Source organism: Xenia sp. Carnegie-2017, unplaced genomic scaffold (genome assembly GCF_021976095.1).
Source record: "Xenia sp. Carnegie-2017 unplaced genomic scaffold, XeniaSp_v1 HiC_scaffold_16, whole genome shotgun sequence".
Lineage (NCBI taxonomy): Eukaryota > Metazoa > Cnidaria > Anthozoa > Malacalcyonacea > Xeniidae > Xenia > Xenia sp. Carnegie-2017.
Genome location: NW_025813469.1, coordinates 4116783 through 4134372, shown reverse-complemented (window position 1 = coordinate 4134372; position 17590 = coordinate 4116783). Strand labels below are relative to the sequence as shown.

At 33.4% G+C, this 17590-nt stretch overlaps 1 protein-coding gene across 1 annotated transcript; it reads right to left on the bottom strand.

Moving 5' to 3' along the window:
• Positions 1-480: 480 nt before the first annotated feature.
• LOC124437273 (protein mono-ADP-ribosyltransferase PARP15-like) lies at positions 481-1476 on the bottom strand. The gene is made up of 2 exons (XM_046987267.1): positions 1338-1476; positions 481-1095 (listed from the first exon to the last, which is right to left on the bottom strand). The coding sequence occupies exons 1-2, from the start codon at positions 1441-1443 to the stop codon at positions 803-805; spliced, it is 399 nt and encodes a 132-aa protein (XP_046843223.1). The 5' UTR covers positions 1444-1476; the 3' UTR covers positions 481-802.
• Positions 1477-17590: the final 16114 nt, after the last annotated feature.

Below are 17590 nucleotides of genomic sequence, written 5' to 3'. Positions count from 1 at the left end.
AACACAGAATGATACAATTGGTCGCATGGGTATTTGTGGTTTGTGAAGTTTTGGTAGTCCGTATAGTCTGGGTGGTCGTGGTACTGAACATCTGAGTCGATAGTAAATACGTTCAGATATAATGTTAGATTTTCTCATAGAGAAGATCTTGCTGTTAAGTTTGCTTACTAGTGATGGTCTCGTTTGAGTTGTTCGTACGTTTGTCTGTCGTTAACAAGGGTGTCCATTTTGTTAAAATAATCATTTGTAGTAAGGACCAATGAATCATTGACAAGATAAAGACATTCAAGTCAAGTTTACTTTTGTCCAAATTTTTGGTGGTTAGATATTTACTGTCGAGACAGCATCTACCAACATACGTCATATTATTTATAGCGAGTGGTAAAGAAAATTAGAAGGAGTATAGCTCCACCCCTTCCCACGTGTCAAGCCTAATTTCCATTCGATACTTGAATAGAAACAATTTTTCTAAGCCTCCACCATCATCTCAACAGAAGATTTAATGTTACATTGTTGTACATGTGAATATAGTTTACAGTAAATTTGATTAAAAAGAATAAATATGTACGACATGTTGCCGAGAAAGAAAATAAAATCAGCTACAGTCACATTACTGAATTCAGCAGTAAATATCAAATGTTTATGTAGAGTGCATAACATAGAGTTGTACTTAAGAAAAATTACAAAAATGTTTCTAGCTAGTGAAAGAAATGTGCAGAATAAAATTGATCATTACTAAAATAAGAATTGCAGAACTTTTTTACTTCGTATTTAGAGACGAAAATCTCCTGAAACTGCTGCTTTATTGTTTGTTTAATGTTATAAGATACTCAGGATAGGACTGGTTATCTTGGAAAATGACGAATATTGTTGGATTGCTTGGAGTATCCACAACAGAATCATAAAGTAGACCTGGGTTACCGGGATCATTTTTTGATGGTGGCTCCTTTAGTCCCTCCTTACCCAATGTGTACTCTCCAACAAGAACTTTGGCGATGTACATCTTTGGTTGTGATCCAGAACACTGATGAAGAGAGTACACGAGAGAATACGATGCATCTCTGGCAAAATATACTCCATTTCCATATTTTACAGCTATAAACAGAACACAAGTTTTAGGACAACTGTTTACTGTAAAGTTTATTAAAATTTTCCTAAGAAAATCTACTTCTGCAGTCTTATAGAGTCCTCATATATTTCAAAAAATTTCATAAAGTTTCTTAGAAAACTAGCCTAAAGTTTTTCTTGCGTCTAACCATGTTTGTACTTATGCACATATTCTGTGATGACCTTTCAAAAAGGGATAGTTGTAAAACATGAAAAAATGTAACTCTCACCATTTACACCTGCAAAGCTTCGGCTGAAGTTATTCGAATTTATTGAGCGAACGTTGTTTGGATTAGTGCCGTGAAAAAGACGCATTTCATTCACATCACCACACATAGAACTCTTAAAGGCCTGGTACCGAGAATACAAACGAGGATTCTGTATTCTATGTATCTCATAAATTTGATCAAATCTTCCTCCTCGAGTCACAAAATAATCTTTAATCTCGATGTATTCAGAGGATGATTGTGCTAACTTGACCGGTTTCACTACTTCATTGGAAAGTTGAGGTGACCAATTGGATGGAACTGGGTAATCTAAACCGAGTGAGAAGTGCATTACTCACATAGGATGCATTTTACGACAGAAAAAATAAAGTTTATAAATTTAAGACTCGTAGAAGGTTCTTGTCCTCATAGAAATTGATACGATTTTCTTTGCTATAGAGAATTTCTAGTGTATTTTCTTCTTTCTTTTTGGAAATTATTTGAACAAAATCAAATAATAAAAATTCTCACCTAAAGTTGATGAAACTTCATCCGACCACTTCTCTGTGGTGAACTGACCAATGAATTTCTTAAGCAAATCACTTGTCATTCTAACTTCATTGCGTAAACCATTTAAAGAAATCGTGTCGTCATCCTCACACTCCATTCTCAAGCTATCTGATGGGATTTTTTTCAATTTATCTACCAAATGACGTAGAATAAGATCATAGACGTTTTTGAGATATAATTTCCATGAGATAAGATTGTCTTTCATAAACTTTTCTACTTTTTCTAAAGCAGACGAAATTTCTTCATCGGAACGGCCAATAATATGAAGTGTAATGGATTCTTTGCCACAACCAAATACAAGAGGAACAAAGCTTTGCTTTAAATTAGTGGGAGAGTCATCTAAATGGAAAAATTGGTTCCAAATGCTGATTATGTATATAGTTCAAAAGAGGATCTGACTAATGATGATTTATAGCACAGAAAGTTTTTTATAAAAAATATTAGTTTGCAGAAGAAAATGATTATCGTCTTAAGTTAAAAACATAATTGATTCCTGACGGTGGTCACCTGCTTGTTTTACTTAAGGGGACTAGTACTAGGATTGATCTTTTGAAGCAGAGATGTAGTCATCTTGGCTTGCGGTGGAGTTATGTTCGTTAGCGATACTGACCTTTCTGATATCCTCATGATCATGAAATTTGATTTAATCAAGACATCGTAAAGAATTTTTGGTGGATGGGTACATTTAGCGTTTTAGCAAAGTGCAAATTCGAAAGTTGCAAAAAAGGTGATATTTCGCAAAGACTAAAAACTTTTCTTCTCGCTAAATGCCATTAGTTGATGTTGGACAATAGTGCATGTACTAAGTTTGAGTCAATGCAAATTACTGAAAGTACATCTATATCTTGAATAGGGAAGTAAATGAGCCAGAAAAAAAATCATGTTGATTCATTCCAATTTAAAATAAAAGTATTGAGTCAGGCTATTATGTAGCGTATAAGAACATGTTAAATTCTTTAACTGTGTTTGTGAGTTAAATAATTTACGTGGACAAGATGAAAGGATGTGTACGGGCTGGCAAAGAAGAAACATTGGTGTAGATTAAATTCTCATCTCTGTGCACCCACTCCTTTAGTTTTCTGGTCACGGCCCGATTGAATACTTTTTTTGTTTATATTTTCTTACTATGTTAATCAGTTATCGTGAAAAAAATTGCCTTTGTGGTCACTGTACCTTTTTGTGTTCTTAATGGGTCATATCTTATTAACCTGATTTCCTTCAGTGAACTTTGTGGAGACATGGAACTAAATCGTATGAATTCCTCTCTCATCATAAGCATGACAAGATCTCGGGGAAAATTGTGTTGACCGGTTCCTATCATTGGCAAGGCCACAGATTTGACCGAACGTCGCGTGCATTCCTCAAGAATTTTTAATAGTAGTTTTCGGAACACCTTGTTTTATAACAGAAATATTAAAGTTAAAGGAATTAAAGGAGACTTGGCTTTTTAACTATAGTGCATAAATATTTCTTATGTAATGAAATCCTTACTTCTTCAGCATCACCTCCAGGTTTCCAATCACAACAAACAGCATGAATGACAAATTTACATGAAAGATTTCCTGCATTCGTTGTTGCTATATCTCCAGTGGAAATGTAAGGCTGGTTATTACATTCTGTGATATAAGAATCTCCAGCAATTGCATTCAGTGTTTTTCCAACAATTGTTGCATAAAATAGATATGAATGCGCCGAGTTGACCAAAACATCAACCTTGGAATGAAATTTAAAACACAAAAATAATTCAACTTTTTACGAACACATTCATTTACAAAATCATAAAAGGGAACAAGTCTTATCTTAATCCAAACTCTCTTTTTTCCCCTATCTTATGCTTTTCCGACTAGAGCATGTTAACTAACACATTACACATATAAGAATAATACTCGCCTTTTCTTTGGCGAGATCACCATACTTCCAAAAAACCGTTAGACCTTCCTTTGTATTAAAATTGCATACATCATATGGGTCAGAAGGTTTTTGCGGGACTGAAGAATCTTTTCCAAATCGGATTCGCTCAGAGCGAATGCCCTCCATATCGAATTTTTGAATAGTTTCTTTGTTGCTATCTGTCACCCTCATGATGACGTTCGTTTGGACTTCGATTGATTTCAAGCTTCTTTGACCATCCTCATTAAAAAATAATTTGAGAATTCCAGGGGAAGAGTATGATCTCACTTTCACTCTTATTTCATTTCTCAACTTCTTTGTGCGTTTCATTGCGTTTTCAATTCCTTCCTTTGTACCAGAATATTTCAATAATCCTGGATTTATTGAAATTTTAACTTGCTCGTCTTTAAGTTTAATTTCAATTGCCTCAAATTCTTTCGTTAGTTTTTCTTTTATAAATTGTGTGATCTCAAGATCCTCATCAACAAAGAGAGACTTTACCTTGGGTGTGCAAACAATAAGTTTGATTGTTTAGTTAACATAAAATTCACTGCTTCTATGTGGCTAATAAGTGAAATCATCATGTTCATTGAGTGACGTAATCAATATGGGAAACGATGTTATGCACTTTTCTACACTTGACTAAACTTAATTTTACTCTTGATTTTACTTAAGAAAACAAGACACAATAATTTGATAATTCTTTCCTGACTTAAGTTACTGAGAGTGAAGTGAAATTATTAAGATCCAGTGCAAAAATGAGATCCCTACTCTCAATTCCCGTTCTTCTATTCATGTGATAATTTCGCTTTCAGTTTCAACTATCAACCAAACAAAGTTTATTCTTTTAGTTTACAACTCAGGAAATTTTGCATTTCGATCCAAAATTTTCTTTTTCTTGAATTGATACTTCGACATTCCCACGCTCTGTTTAACTTTACTTACTTTGCTCAACGAAAGATTTCTGTCATCACTATTACTCAGATCTTTGTGATCACTTGAAGTATCATTCTTTTCGTTTAGAGATTGATTTTGAGGATGTAGAATTGCTAAAGTAATGTCGGTAATAGAAAGAGGTTGGATGAATGACCCATTTCATTTCCCCAGCTTTAGGGTATTCTACCGTTTTAATTTTTTAAGCATATATATCTAGAGCTTTTGTTGTTGGTTATATTACCTGCCGATTTAGACATAGAAGCTGAGCGATACGCTCGAGGCTTAGGTAGAAGAGGAGGTGGAATCCCTTGGACGTCATCAGAGGTGCTAGCCTATGAGAAGTTATAAATAGATACCTCAAATTTAAACAAAATACCGACTTGTCTGGAGCCAACATTTTTTGTCCTGCAATCAACAATATCCGTGAAGGTTCCGATTCGTTTACAAGGTACGAATTGTAAAGTAATAATATTATTTGTATTCTTGTAAGGAAATTCATATTCGAATAAATCAACTTGCACATCTTGCACAAACTATGAAAACGGATTAAAAATCTTTTGGAAGACTCGGTGGCAGCTTCCAGAAAATTTTGAAAAATATAAAAATATATTCGTTGAACAAAACATGAGAAGCAACAGGTTATTAATAAAACAAGGCAAATATGTTTATTAGCAATCGTCAGAAAGCATATTCCGGGAAAGATGACATGAATGTTTACTGTCAAAACTAAAACTTATTGGTTGCATACTTACTTTACGTGTATTTTTCCTCAAGAAAGTCCTAACATCATTGTCCCTATTCAAACGGAGCTCGCTGCTTGCTCTCTGCACTGAAGATGGCAAAGTTGTTTTCTAATTTTGTCATGAAAAATATTGGAGAAGAAATTCAAGCCTTTGCATAAACCTCTTGTTTAAACTATACGAAACTTAATTTACATTGGGGCAACAATTTTGTAAGTTTTTTCCTGGTATATGAGTTACTTTGAGTAAAGTGCAATAGTGAGATCGTCACTTTAAATTTCTGCACGGTATTTATGCGATAATATTTACTAGGGTACGCCATACGCGTCTGCAATACATTTGAAAACAGGTTAATGGCAAAACATTAGACTCAGAAACAAAAGGCAGCTTTCAAAAACATTTTGATGAATTGGGAAAAAGTGTATTCGTCACAAAAAATGAGAGAGTCAAGAAGTCGTTTGTATAAAGGGAAATATGTTTACTAGCAATCATCAGAGAGCTTATTCCCACGAAATGAATGCTTACTGCTGAAAGAAAAACTTACTGCTTGCATTTTTACTTTACGCGGAGTTTTCTTCAAGGAAGTCCTGACATTATCATCGGTACTTAAACAGAGCTCACTGCTTGCCTGTTGCCCTGGAGGCTGCACTTTGGTCTTTATTCTTCGTGATAGAATACGAAGTAAAAAAGATATGTTGGCAACAAACAAAGAGAAAAGAATTAATGCTCATTGTCATTTAAATGGTCGATTCATTTCTTAAATTTGTGAGTGACGGAAAGTCTTCTTTAATAAAGATTTTTTCCTCCCACCTTCGTAATAAGTACATTGTAATTAAATGTAGCTACTTATTTTTCAAAGGTGATGCAAGGAAACAGGCTAAATAAATTCAGACAATATTTGTAATGGGATCTTGATTTTAAGTTATGAGGAATCTTGAAGGAGAAATGGAAACAATTTTTTAGCATTCGTGCCATTATCCATTTGATATGGAAGAGAGCGATGGGAATTTGATGTTTTATCGTGGTAACTCTTATAATTTTTAACGACTAGAAAGCCGAAGGGAATTCAACAAAGTGAAACTTAAAATCAACCGTTTAATAAATAGACTTAGCTTTTCCAGGTGCCCCGCTTGACATAAGAGATATCTTATAAATATATTAAGTTATTGACAAAAGGCCTACGTTTGCTACAACTACATAAATGAAAGAAGAATCTAAAATGATATAAAGTGTAAGATTTGTCATAGACGCATTAGACCGTTAAATGGTGATAAAATTTTGTAATGTGTTTTGGTATTTTCAGACAGCAGGCTGGATTTTTCAAACTCGATTTGATAACATGACAAAAATAATATACAGTTTAACTAACCTGGATGAATTGAAAATTTCCGTAATGAACTTTGAACTTAAAATAAACTTTCGCTTCAAATCCACTTTCTCGTCAAACCCACTTTCATTTTGTCATGGTTTTAAGAAAACGATGCTTCAATAATATAAAAGACCTTTCTTCAGTTCAATTAATATTCATGCCAACAACAATGCAGTTTTGTAAAAATGAAAAGAAAAGTGAAACAGAGAAATTCGATGTCATATTCCGTGTTCTTTTTGTATACTGATACAGCTACTTCACAGCTGTTGACCATTCTTTCCAACGTGTGATTACGCTGCTTAAAAAAACGAGACAAAAACAATCAAAAAAGTTTGACAATTGTGCCCAATTTAAGTTGTCAAAAGTGAAACTCAAGACATCATTATTACTATAACAACTAAGACACGTTGACATTACGTTGACATTTAAATATAGTTGCTATCAATTTACTGAGAATACTCAAATAAAAAAGTCTTTGTTTAAAACTCGGAAATAATGTAATTAGAATCTTTAATATTATTACTTAGCTAATACATTCATCAACTGCTTGTCAAAGAAGCATTCATCTGCCTCAATTTCAAAATTTTTTGGTAGTTTAACTTGTCTTTTTCCAACAATTTTGTTGTGCTTCAAACGTGATATGGTGATCAGCATTCATTTAATTTACGTCGATAAATGTATCTTCTTTCAAATAATTTTTTATGCAAAGTGAACCAATTAAAGCGTAAAAATACCTTTGTATCGTCGAAGAATACGCAGCCTCTGATTAAATTTACTTTAGATAAGTTGAACATGCTCCGACCATATTAAGTTGGATAACAATTCTTAGATATTTCGACCTTTTCACAAGGTAAATATTCTTGTAATATATATCACATTTTATATTGGGTTCTTGAAGGTGGAGAACGAATCTATTGGGTAGGTCAAAAAACATTACAAGCGACTCATCGTCTATCAATAACACAATTAAGGTAAATGGTTTGAACCCGGGAGTATCGTTACATGTTTATAAATGTAGATCGTCTAGGTTGGTATAGTCCTGAGAAGGACTGTTTTTGTTGTTTTTGACTGACGTTTCGACAACCTTAGAGGTATGACTATGAAGATGACTACCGCTAAGGTTGTCAAAACGTCAGTCAACAACAACAAAAACAGTTATTCTCGGGACTATACCAACCTGGACGATCTACATCTACAAACATGTAAATTCACGAATACCCCGCAAAGTTTTGATTATTTTGGGGATAATGCCGAATAGACAGGAAAAAAGAGTTCTGCTTTCATATTTTCTAAAATTTTCTAAAAACAAACACGATATCTTATTGGCATTTTGCTTAAAATGCCAACGCTTTAGTTGTTCAATAGTTGGATGTCGTAATGTTCACAGAATGGATTTGTAAACAAGGCTCATTTGAGGTCACTCAGAGAGATTAGATCTCAAGGCTTACAGAGAACACGTGTTCAAATGTAAAGTTTTGTGGTTAAATCATAATTTTGCTCTGCATTCTTGCAAACTAAATCAGAAAATAACTCGTCTTATGTTAGCCACTTTAAAGTTTCGTTTTTCTAGTATTTGAAGATTTGTACATGTCATGTAGAGTGGAAAAAAATTGGTGATGACAATGAAAGATTTACAAGTTAAAAACAGTTATATGGAATGAACATTTTTCTTCCTTTTCATCGCAGGAACTGCTCTTAAAATGAAAAAAAGAACAAGCGAAAGATCCAACTAAAGAACTGTATTTCAAAACATTCGTATCTCTCTAGATATTTTTGACTTCTATGTATTATTTATATGTTTATAACTATACTACTTTAAGATTGACAGAGAAATCTTCACTTGTTAACAGTATAGAAAAATTGTGGTACCCTAAAAGTTATATTGAGTTCAATGTGAACTAAGATTTTCTACAATCAACTGAAATCATCTCTTGCTCAGTTCTTCCCCATTTTCTTCCCTTTTAGTAATTTTTAAAAATTGCAGTTTTTGACAAGTTCATCAACGCAAGAAATAACAAACTGTGTAAAAGATGTTTTATCAAAGTTGACGTCACTAGTTATAAACCTTGTCATTCTCCCATTTATTGTGTATATGTAAAGCCTCGTCCGTCAATATAAGCGAACCTTGGCTTAGATCGTGCACATGAAGATCTTTGAACTTGTAGGTGGAGATTTGAGGACTTTCCAGATAGAAGGAGCCAAAACTTTACATTTGATAACTGCTGGATTTCAATACAGCAGTCTCGTGGGAAAAGATGTCAGCATATTCATCTGGATCGAGTCTATTACCGAGAACCGCAAAATGTGTGTCAAATGGCTCAGTTTTAACTAACTGCTTAATTTGAACAGTGCTTTCGTTTGCCATTGTCCGACAGTTCAATTTAGCCTTCTTTGAAAACTTCATGTAGTATAACCATAAATACACAAAAACACGATGGTAATCTTCAGATGGTTTGGGATTACAATAGCGTTGGCTATTGATAGCAAACCGCGACTGTATGTTTGAAAACTGTTCTTCTTTTTCACCTATCATTTTATAGAATGCACGGTGCACTGCTGCAGTAATGGCCATTTCTTAAATTGCCGAATGACCGAAAGTCCTCTTTGATAAAGATGTTGCTCTCTCCCCTTTTTTTCATTAAATATACTTATCTTTTCAAAAGATTAAGCAAGGAGCAGGGTAAAATAATATGAAAGAATGTTTGTAATGGGATCTTCGCTAAACGTTACGAGGAATCTTGGTGGAGAAATGGAAACATTTTTTAACGTGTTCATGCCATTATCTATTTCCTATGGAAAAGAGCGAATGGAATTTGATTTCTTGTCCTAGTAATTCTAATCATTTTTTTACGGGTCAGATTACCCATTGATGGATTTTGTGAAAGTCACAGACGTCGACCAAAGTCATATATAATACTCAAATTCGACATGCCTTATGAACTATTAGTGAATTTTTTGTTTTGCTTGCATGCAAATACAGTTAAATAAGCCCATTCATTGATGAAGGAATAAAAACAGAAACGTCGAACCAGTCGAACCAGAAACGCGCGATTCAATAAAAGCTTGTTGAAATGGAGTTTTGAACACGAAGATCATTGAAACGAAATCTTAAATCGTCGACCAATAATAATAATATAGATTCAGTAATAGCTTGTAAAAATGGAAGCCATGCATGCATAAGTTGATAATTGATTGAAATATAACGCACCCAGTTTTCCTCTTTTCCATCTGAGCTGAAAATTGATGTTGATCAGTGGAATGATTTTCGTGATTGGATGATGTTCTCTACAAAGAAAATGTCAGTTATGAATTCGAAATATATGGAAAAATCGGAAGTTAACAATGTTTGCGTATCATTATGTAAATAACCTTAAAAAGTAACCAAATAAAGTATCGAATAATCGTTTTCTTATGAAACTTCCTATTTTTCCCAATAAACCTAACATCGCAGTAACCTCGTTTTGGGCAAAGTTACATCGAAATAAAACACAATCAAATTTTAATGGTCGTATTAATTAAATAACGTACGTAAGGTTCTGTATTACAACAAAGCCGAAAGGAATTCAGCCAATTGAACTTTAAAATCAAATTTTTGACTATTAGAGTTAGCTTTTTCCAGCTGCCCCGCTTTACATTAGAAATATCTTCTTATATTCACTTTAAGCTATTGACAAAAGGTCTACATTTACAACAACTACATAAATGAAAGAAGTATATAAAATGATGGAAAGTGAAAGATTTTTTAATGACGCAACAGACCTTTAAATATTGATAAAATTTTGTAATATGTTTTAGTACTTCGTGACAACAGGCTGGGTTTTTTAAACTCAATTTGATAACACGAAAAAAATATAATACACAGTTTAACCTACTTGGATGAATTGAAAAACTTCCGTAAGGAGCTTTGAACTTGAAATGAGCTTTTGCTTCAAACCCACTTTCTCCTTAAACCCACTTTCACTTTGTCATGCTTTCAAGAGAACGATGTTTAAATAATCTAAAAGACCTTTCACAAGCTCGATTAATATTCATGCCAACAACAACGTTGTTTTTAAAAATCAAAAGAAAAGTGAAACCCCCTGAAATATTTCACGGCTAATGACCACTGTTTCCAACGTATGATTACTCTGTAAAAAAAAGAACGAGACAAAAACAATCAGAAAAGTTTGATAGTTGTGAAAAAATGAAACGCTCGATAATCGTTTATTACTATGTCATATACCTTGACATTTAAATACAATTGTTATCAATTTACACAGGCTATTAAAATAAAAAGTCCTTGTTTAAAAGCCTGAATTCATGTCATTAAAATCTTTAATATCATTACTTACCTAATACATTCATCAACTGGTTGACAAGCTTGATAAAGAAGCATTCATCTGCCTCAGTTTCCTGAATTTTTGTTAGTTTCGACTTGTGTTTATTCTAACAATGTTACTGTGTTTCTAATATCACATTGTGATCAAAAATTCATTTCGTTTACACTGATAAATGTATCTTCTTTCCAATCATTTTTTGTTTTTGTTCTACGTAAATTGATGAAAGTGTAAGAAGAAATAATTTCAAACTGTTGAAAAATCTAAAATCTCTGGTTAAGTTTACTTATAATAAGCTCCACAAGCTCCGACCTCGTAAAGTTAAAGTTAGATGAAATAACAATTCTACTCCTGCATAGACAGTGATACTGATAGTCTGAACACAGTGAAGGCAGTAATAATCTCGTTTAGGTCAAAAAGTATTATAGGCGACTGATTGTGAATTCAAAACGGTTATATACAACAAAACAGTTGGTTTGCTTTGTTAGTAGTTTCGAATGAATACTTTATAATAAAATATTACTACTATCATTAGCTGAGCTGTACTATTATCATTTGTTGTTGATAGAATTTTATGTCTATTGAATATTGATACTCATTGACAAGTGATACGTACCACTTAATCTATCAACCCACGTCAAGCTATAGGCAAATTTATACAGAAAAGGGAGAGAGAAAGTCATGTGCCCGACTTTCAACCCCAAATTACGTTTGAACACAAGCCTTAGCCAATTACAACAAGAGAATGGATGTAATTATATATCTGCATCATCATTAGACACCTACAGAAGACTAATATGGTCATGATAATGATAGACTTGAAAGGAAAAATTTAAAGGAAAACCTCGCGGCTCTTGCAAAGCTATCTCTACGACATACTATCGAAAAGTGAATTATAATGAAGCGAACGCACCGTTATAGTTTCTGTGGCTATAATGAAACTTGCCGAGTAAATTACAGTAAAAAACACATACAGTGTTAATAAATATGTAAGCTATAGTATATAACGGTTACAAAATAAACATTCATGAATAATTGCAGTGCATATAGTATAGTTGATCAACAGAAATTAATAAAGACGTAGAGGCTGTGCAGGGCTGATTGAATTTGTATATATTTAAATGCACGAAGGTCTGTTTCATTGATTATTTAATGTTATGAGATACTCAGGAAAGTACTTGCTCTCTTGGAAATTGACGAAAATTGTTGGATAGTTTACGTCATCCACAACAGAATCATAGAGTAGAGCTGTATTGCTCGGATCATTTCTTGAAGGTGGTGCCTTTAGTCCCTTCTTACCCAATGTGTACTTTCCAACAAGAACTACAGTGATGTACATCTTTGGTTGTGATCCAGAACTCAAAAGACTAGGGACTTGAGAGTAAAAGAGAGAGTACGATGCATCTCTTGCAAAATATACTCCGTTTCCATATCTTACTCCTATAAATATGACACATGTGTTGAGAAAACAAACCTTTATTCTAAACATTTCACGCCTTCTTAAATTACAACTTTTTAAGTTGTCGCAATTCTTAGACAATTCTCAGGAAAACAAGCTAAAGTTCTAATTGAAAAGTTTTTTATTTTTATCTTTGTAGTTATAAAAAGCATTCATTGACAGAGCAACTTTTCAAACAATTATATTCGTGAAACTTGAGAAGTATGTGACTCTCACCATTTACGCCTGCAAAGCTTCGGTTGAAGTTATTTGAGTTGATTTTTTGTACGTTTTCTGGACTAGTGCCGTGAAAAAGTCGCATTTCATTTACATCACCACGCATAGAACTTTTAAAGGTCTGGTACCGAGAATAGAGCTGAGGGTTCTGTATTCTATGAATCTCATGAATTTGATCAGATTTTCCTCTATGAGCCACAAAATAATTTTTAATCTCGATGTATTCAGAGGATGATTGTGCTAACTTGACCGGTTTTACTACTTCATTGGAAAATTGAGGTGACCAAATGGATGGAACTGGGTAATCTAAACCGAGTGACAAGTGCGTTACTCACTTGAGATGCATTTTACGAGAGAACAAATTAAAGTTTACGCATTTTAGACTCGTAGCAGGTTCTTAACCTCATAGAAATTGATACGATTTTCTTTGCTATAGAGAATTTCTAGTGTATTTTCTTCTTTCTTTTTGGAAATTATGTGAACAAAATCAAATAATAAAAATTCTCACCTAAAGTTGATGAAACTTCATCCGACCTCTTCTCTGTGGTGAACTGACCAATGAATTTTTTGAGCAAATCGCTTGTCATTATAACTTCACTACGTAGACCATTTAAAGAAATCGTGTCATCATTCTCACACTCCATTCTCAAGGTATCTGATGGGATTTTCTTCAATTCATCTACCAAATGATGTAGAATAAGATCATAGACATTTTTGAGATATAATTTCCATAAGATAATATTGTCTTTCATAAACTTTTCTACTTTTTCTAAAGCAGACGAAATTTCTTCATCAGAACGGCCAATAGCATGAAGTGTAATGGATTCTTTGCCACAACCAAATACAAGAGGAACAAAGCTTGGCTTTAAATTAGTGGGAGAGTTGTCTAAATGGAAAAATTGGTTCCAAATGCTGATTATACAAGAGGATCTGACTAATCATGATTTATAGCCCAGAAAGTTTTTTAAAAAGTATTAGTCTGCAGAAGAAAATAATTATCGTCCTAAGTTAAAAACATAATTGATTCTTGACGGTAGTCACCTGCTTGTTTTATTGAAAGGGACCATCACTAGGATTGGTCTTTTGAAGCAGAGATGCAGTCATCTTGGCTTGCGGTGGAGTTATGTTTGACTGCGATACAGACCTTTCTGATATCCTGATGATCATAACATTTGATTTATACATGACATCGGAAGGAATTTTTGGTGGATGTGTACATTTAGCGTTTTAGCAAATTGTAAATTCGAAAGTTTCAAAAAACGTGATAGTTCGCAAAAGCTAAAAACTTTCCTTCTCGCTAAATGCCATTAGTTGATGTTGGACAATAGTGCATGTACTAAGTTTGAGTCAATGCAAATTACTGAAAGTACATCTATATCTTGAATAGGAGAAGTAAATGAATCAGAAAAAAATTCATGTTTATTCAACCCAATTTAATATAAAAGTAATGCGTCAGGCTATTTGTAGCGTATAAGAACATGTCAAAGTCTGTAAATGTGTTTGCGAGTTAGGTGGACAAGATGAAAGGGTGTGTATGAGCTAGCAATGAAGAAACAATGGTGTAAATTAAATTCTCATCTCTGCTCACCCACTCCTTTAATTTTCTGGTCACGGCCTGGTTGAATAGGTTTTTTTGTTTATATTTTCTTACTATGTTATTCATTTATCGTGAAAAAAATGGCCTTTGTGTGGTCACTGTTCTTTCTGGATGAAATCTTATTAACCTGATTTTCTTTAATGAACTTTGTGGAGACATGGAACTAAATCGTATGAATTCCTCTCTCATCATAAGCAAGACAAGATCTCGGGGAAAATTGTGTTGACCGGTTCCTATCATTGGGAAGGCCACAGATTTGACGGAAAGTCGCGTGCATTCCTCAAGAATTTTTAATAGTAGTTTTCAGAACACCTTGTTTTATAACAGAAATATTAAAGTTAAAGGAATTGAAGAAGACTTGGTTTTTTAACTAAAATGAATGAATATTTCTTATGTAATGAAATCCTTACTTCTTTAGCATCACCTCCAGGTTTCCAATCACAACAAACAGCATGAATGACAAATTTACATGAAAGATTTCCTGCATTCGTTGTTGCTATATCTCCCGTGGAAATGTAAGGCTGGTTATTACATTCTGTGACATAAGAATCTCCAGCAATTGCATTCAGTGTTTTTCCAACAATTGTTGCATAAAATAGATATGAATGCGCCGAGTTGACCAAAACATCAACCTTGGAATGAAATTGAAAACACAAAAATGTTTCAACTTTTTACAAACACATTCTTTTTTTGCAAACTATTTACAAAATCATAAAAGGCAATAAGTCTTATCTTAATCCAAACTTTCTCTTTTCCCCTATCTTATGATTTTCCGACGAGAGCATGTTAACTAACACATTACACATATAAGAATAATAGTCGCTTTTTCTTTGGCGAGATCACCATATTTCCATGAAACCGTTAGACCTTCCTTTGTATTAAAATTGCATACATCATATTGGTCAGAAGGTTTTTGCGGGACTGAAGAATCTTTTCCAAATCGGATTCGCTCAGAGCGAATGCCCTCAATATCGAAATTTTGAATAATTTCTTTATTGCTATCTGTCACCCTCAGGATGACGTTCGTTTGGACTTCGATTGATTTCAAGTTTCTTTGACCATCCTCATCAAAAAATAATTTGAGAATTCCAGGGGAAGAGTATGATCTCACTTTCACTCTTATTTCATTTTTTAACTTCTTTGTGCGTTTCATTGCTTTTTCAATTCCTTTCTTTGTACCAGAATATTTCAATAATCCTGGATTTATTGCAATTTTAACTTGCTCGTCTTTAAGTTTAATTTCAATTGCCTCAAATTCTTTCGTTAGTTTTTCTTTTATAAATTGTGTGATCTCAAGATCCACATCAACAAAGAGAGACTTTACCTTGGGTGTGCAAACAATAAGTTCGATTATTTAGTTTACAAAAAAGTCACTGTTTCTATGTGGGTAATAAGTGAAATCATCATATTTATTGAGTGACGTAATCAATTTGGGAAACGATGTTTTTCATCTATGTAACTACATCATAATAACGAAAAAGTCGTAACTATATCACGTTCATCACCTTGTAACAACATGAAAACTATAACATTAATTAACGTCCTCAGAAAGATTGTAAAAAAAACACACTAAGAGTTTGTAAGTTTGGTTACGAGCTTGAGCTCAGTTTTTTACATGATATGATTATATCAAACTCAGCTTACAGCTTCGGCATTAATATCAGTTTTGGAAAGGGTTTATTTCGTTTATTTAGGCTACGAATTTTTTGGTTTTGTTGCTCAATGCCGTAATTTTCATTTTTTACAAAAACTTGAACTGCTCGCTTTTCCATACACTTACATTGCTATGTGAGTGAGTTCTGTCGTTTGTATCACGTAGGTCATTGTGATCACCTGGAGTATCGTTCTTCTTCTCAAGAGATTGAGCTCGTGATAGTGGAATCTGGGAAGAAATATCTGTAAAAAGTAAGGAAAAATGTGGACCAGATACGTCCTTCGGATATTTTTACTAATATGATATTATATAGTATCTCACGCTTTTGCTGGCTTATGTTACCTGCTGTATGAGATGAAGGAGCTAAAGGATCATCCGGCTTAACATCATTATCAGCGTTATTAAATTTGTTAGTCTAGGACGAGTTAAATGATAACCTCAACAAAAAAATTATTATGCAGCTGTTCAGAAGCAGTTGTTGTTCGTTATTGCCCTAATGTAGCACAGTGGCAATATCCACGAGGGAACAGCAATATCCACAAGGATGCACATAGTAAAGAAAAAATGAAAATTGGTTTCTTACATCGAAATTATTCTCATTTTTGATTTTAAAAGCATCTACAAGTAAATCAGCCAACAGAGTTTGCATGTTGGAAAATAAATAAATGAAAATTATGGAGAGTGTCAAGAAATTACCGAGAGACTGAGCCTGAGAGGAGCTTTAAATTAAAGCATTTAGATGAATAGAGAAAAATTTATTTTTTTAACAGAGCATCAGAAGAACGAAGTTATTTATTAAATAAAATATTGGCAGCTGCCCAAAATTGATTGCAATACATTTGCTACTAAAGCTAAAACTTACTTCTGGGATGTTTACTTCCCGTGACATTCTCGGCAAGCTATCCGTTATTAATAGTTCGAATGGATTGATAATTCTTGCTAAAATGGAGATCTGCATTTAATACAAATTTTGCTCACCCTCTAATTTTAGTTGAATATAGCTTAAATAGCTATATGTTCAAAAGAGGAAGCAGTGAACATAGTAAAATACTCTTAGACAATCTTTGCGATTTGTGGAAATTTTTAAGTAATCTCGAGGAGTCTTAGAGAAAGGGAAAAATTTGCTTGGAGTCGTTTTTGCTTTTGGCGGATCGTAGAAGGTTGGGATGAATATTGTAATAAATCTTGGCAGCTTTTGCAGGGAAAAACACAGAAGAATTTCATACCATTAGGGTTATTTTTTTAAGAAAGAAGAGAGCAATGGGAACATGACGTCGCCATTGTTGTAGATCGATAACAGAATTCTCATCTGTTTTACTGGTTAGCGTACCTACTGAATAACCTTGATAAAGATCCAGATGTTTATCGTCGTCATAATTCTACCATTCATCGAAATGCCTAATGAACATTCAGTGAAATATTGTTTGATATATTTATTTAAATAAGATTAAGACCGTCTATAATGAAGGAGTAAAATGCTGAATTAGGAACGGAAATACAACTGGTTAAAACGGAGCTTTGAAAACCACG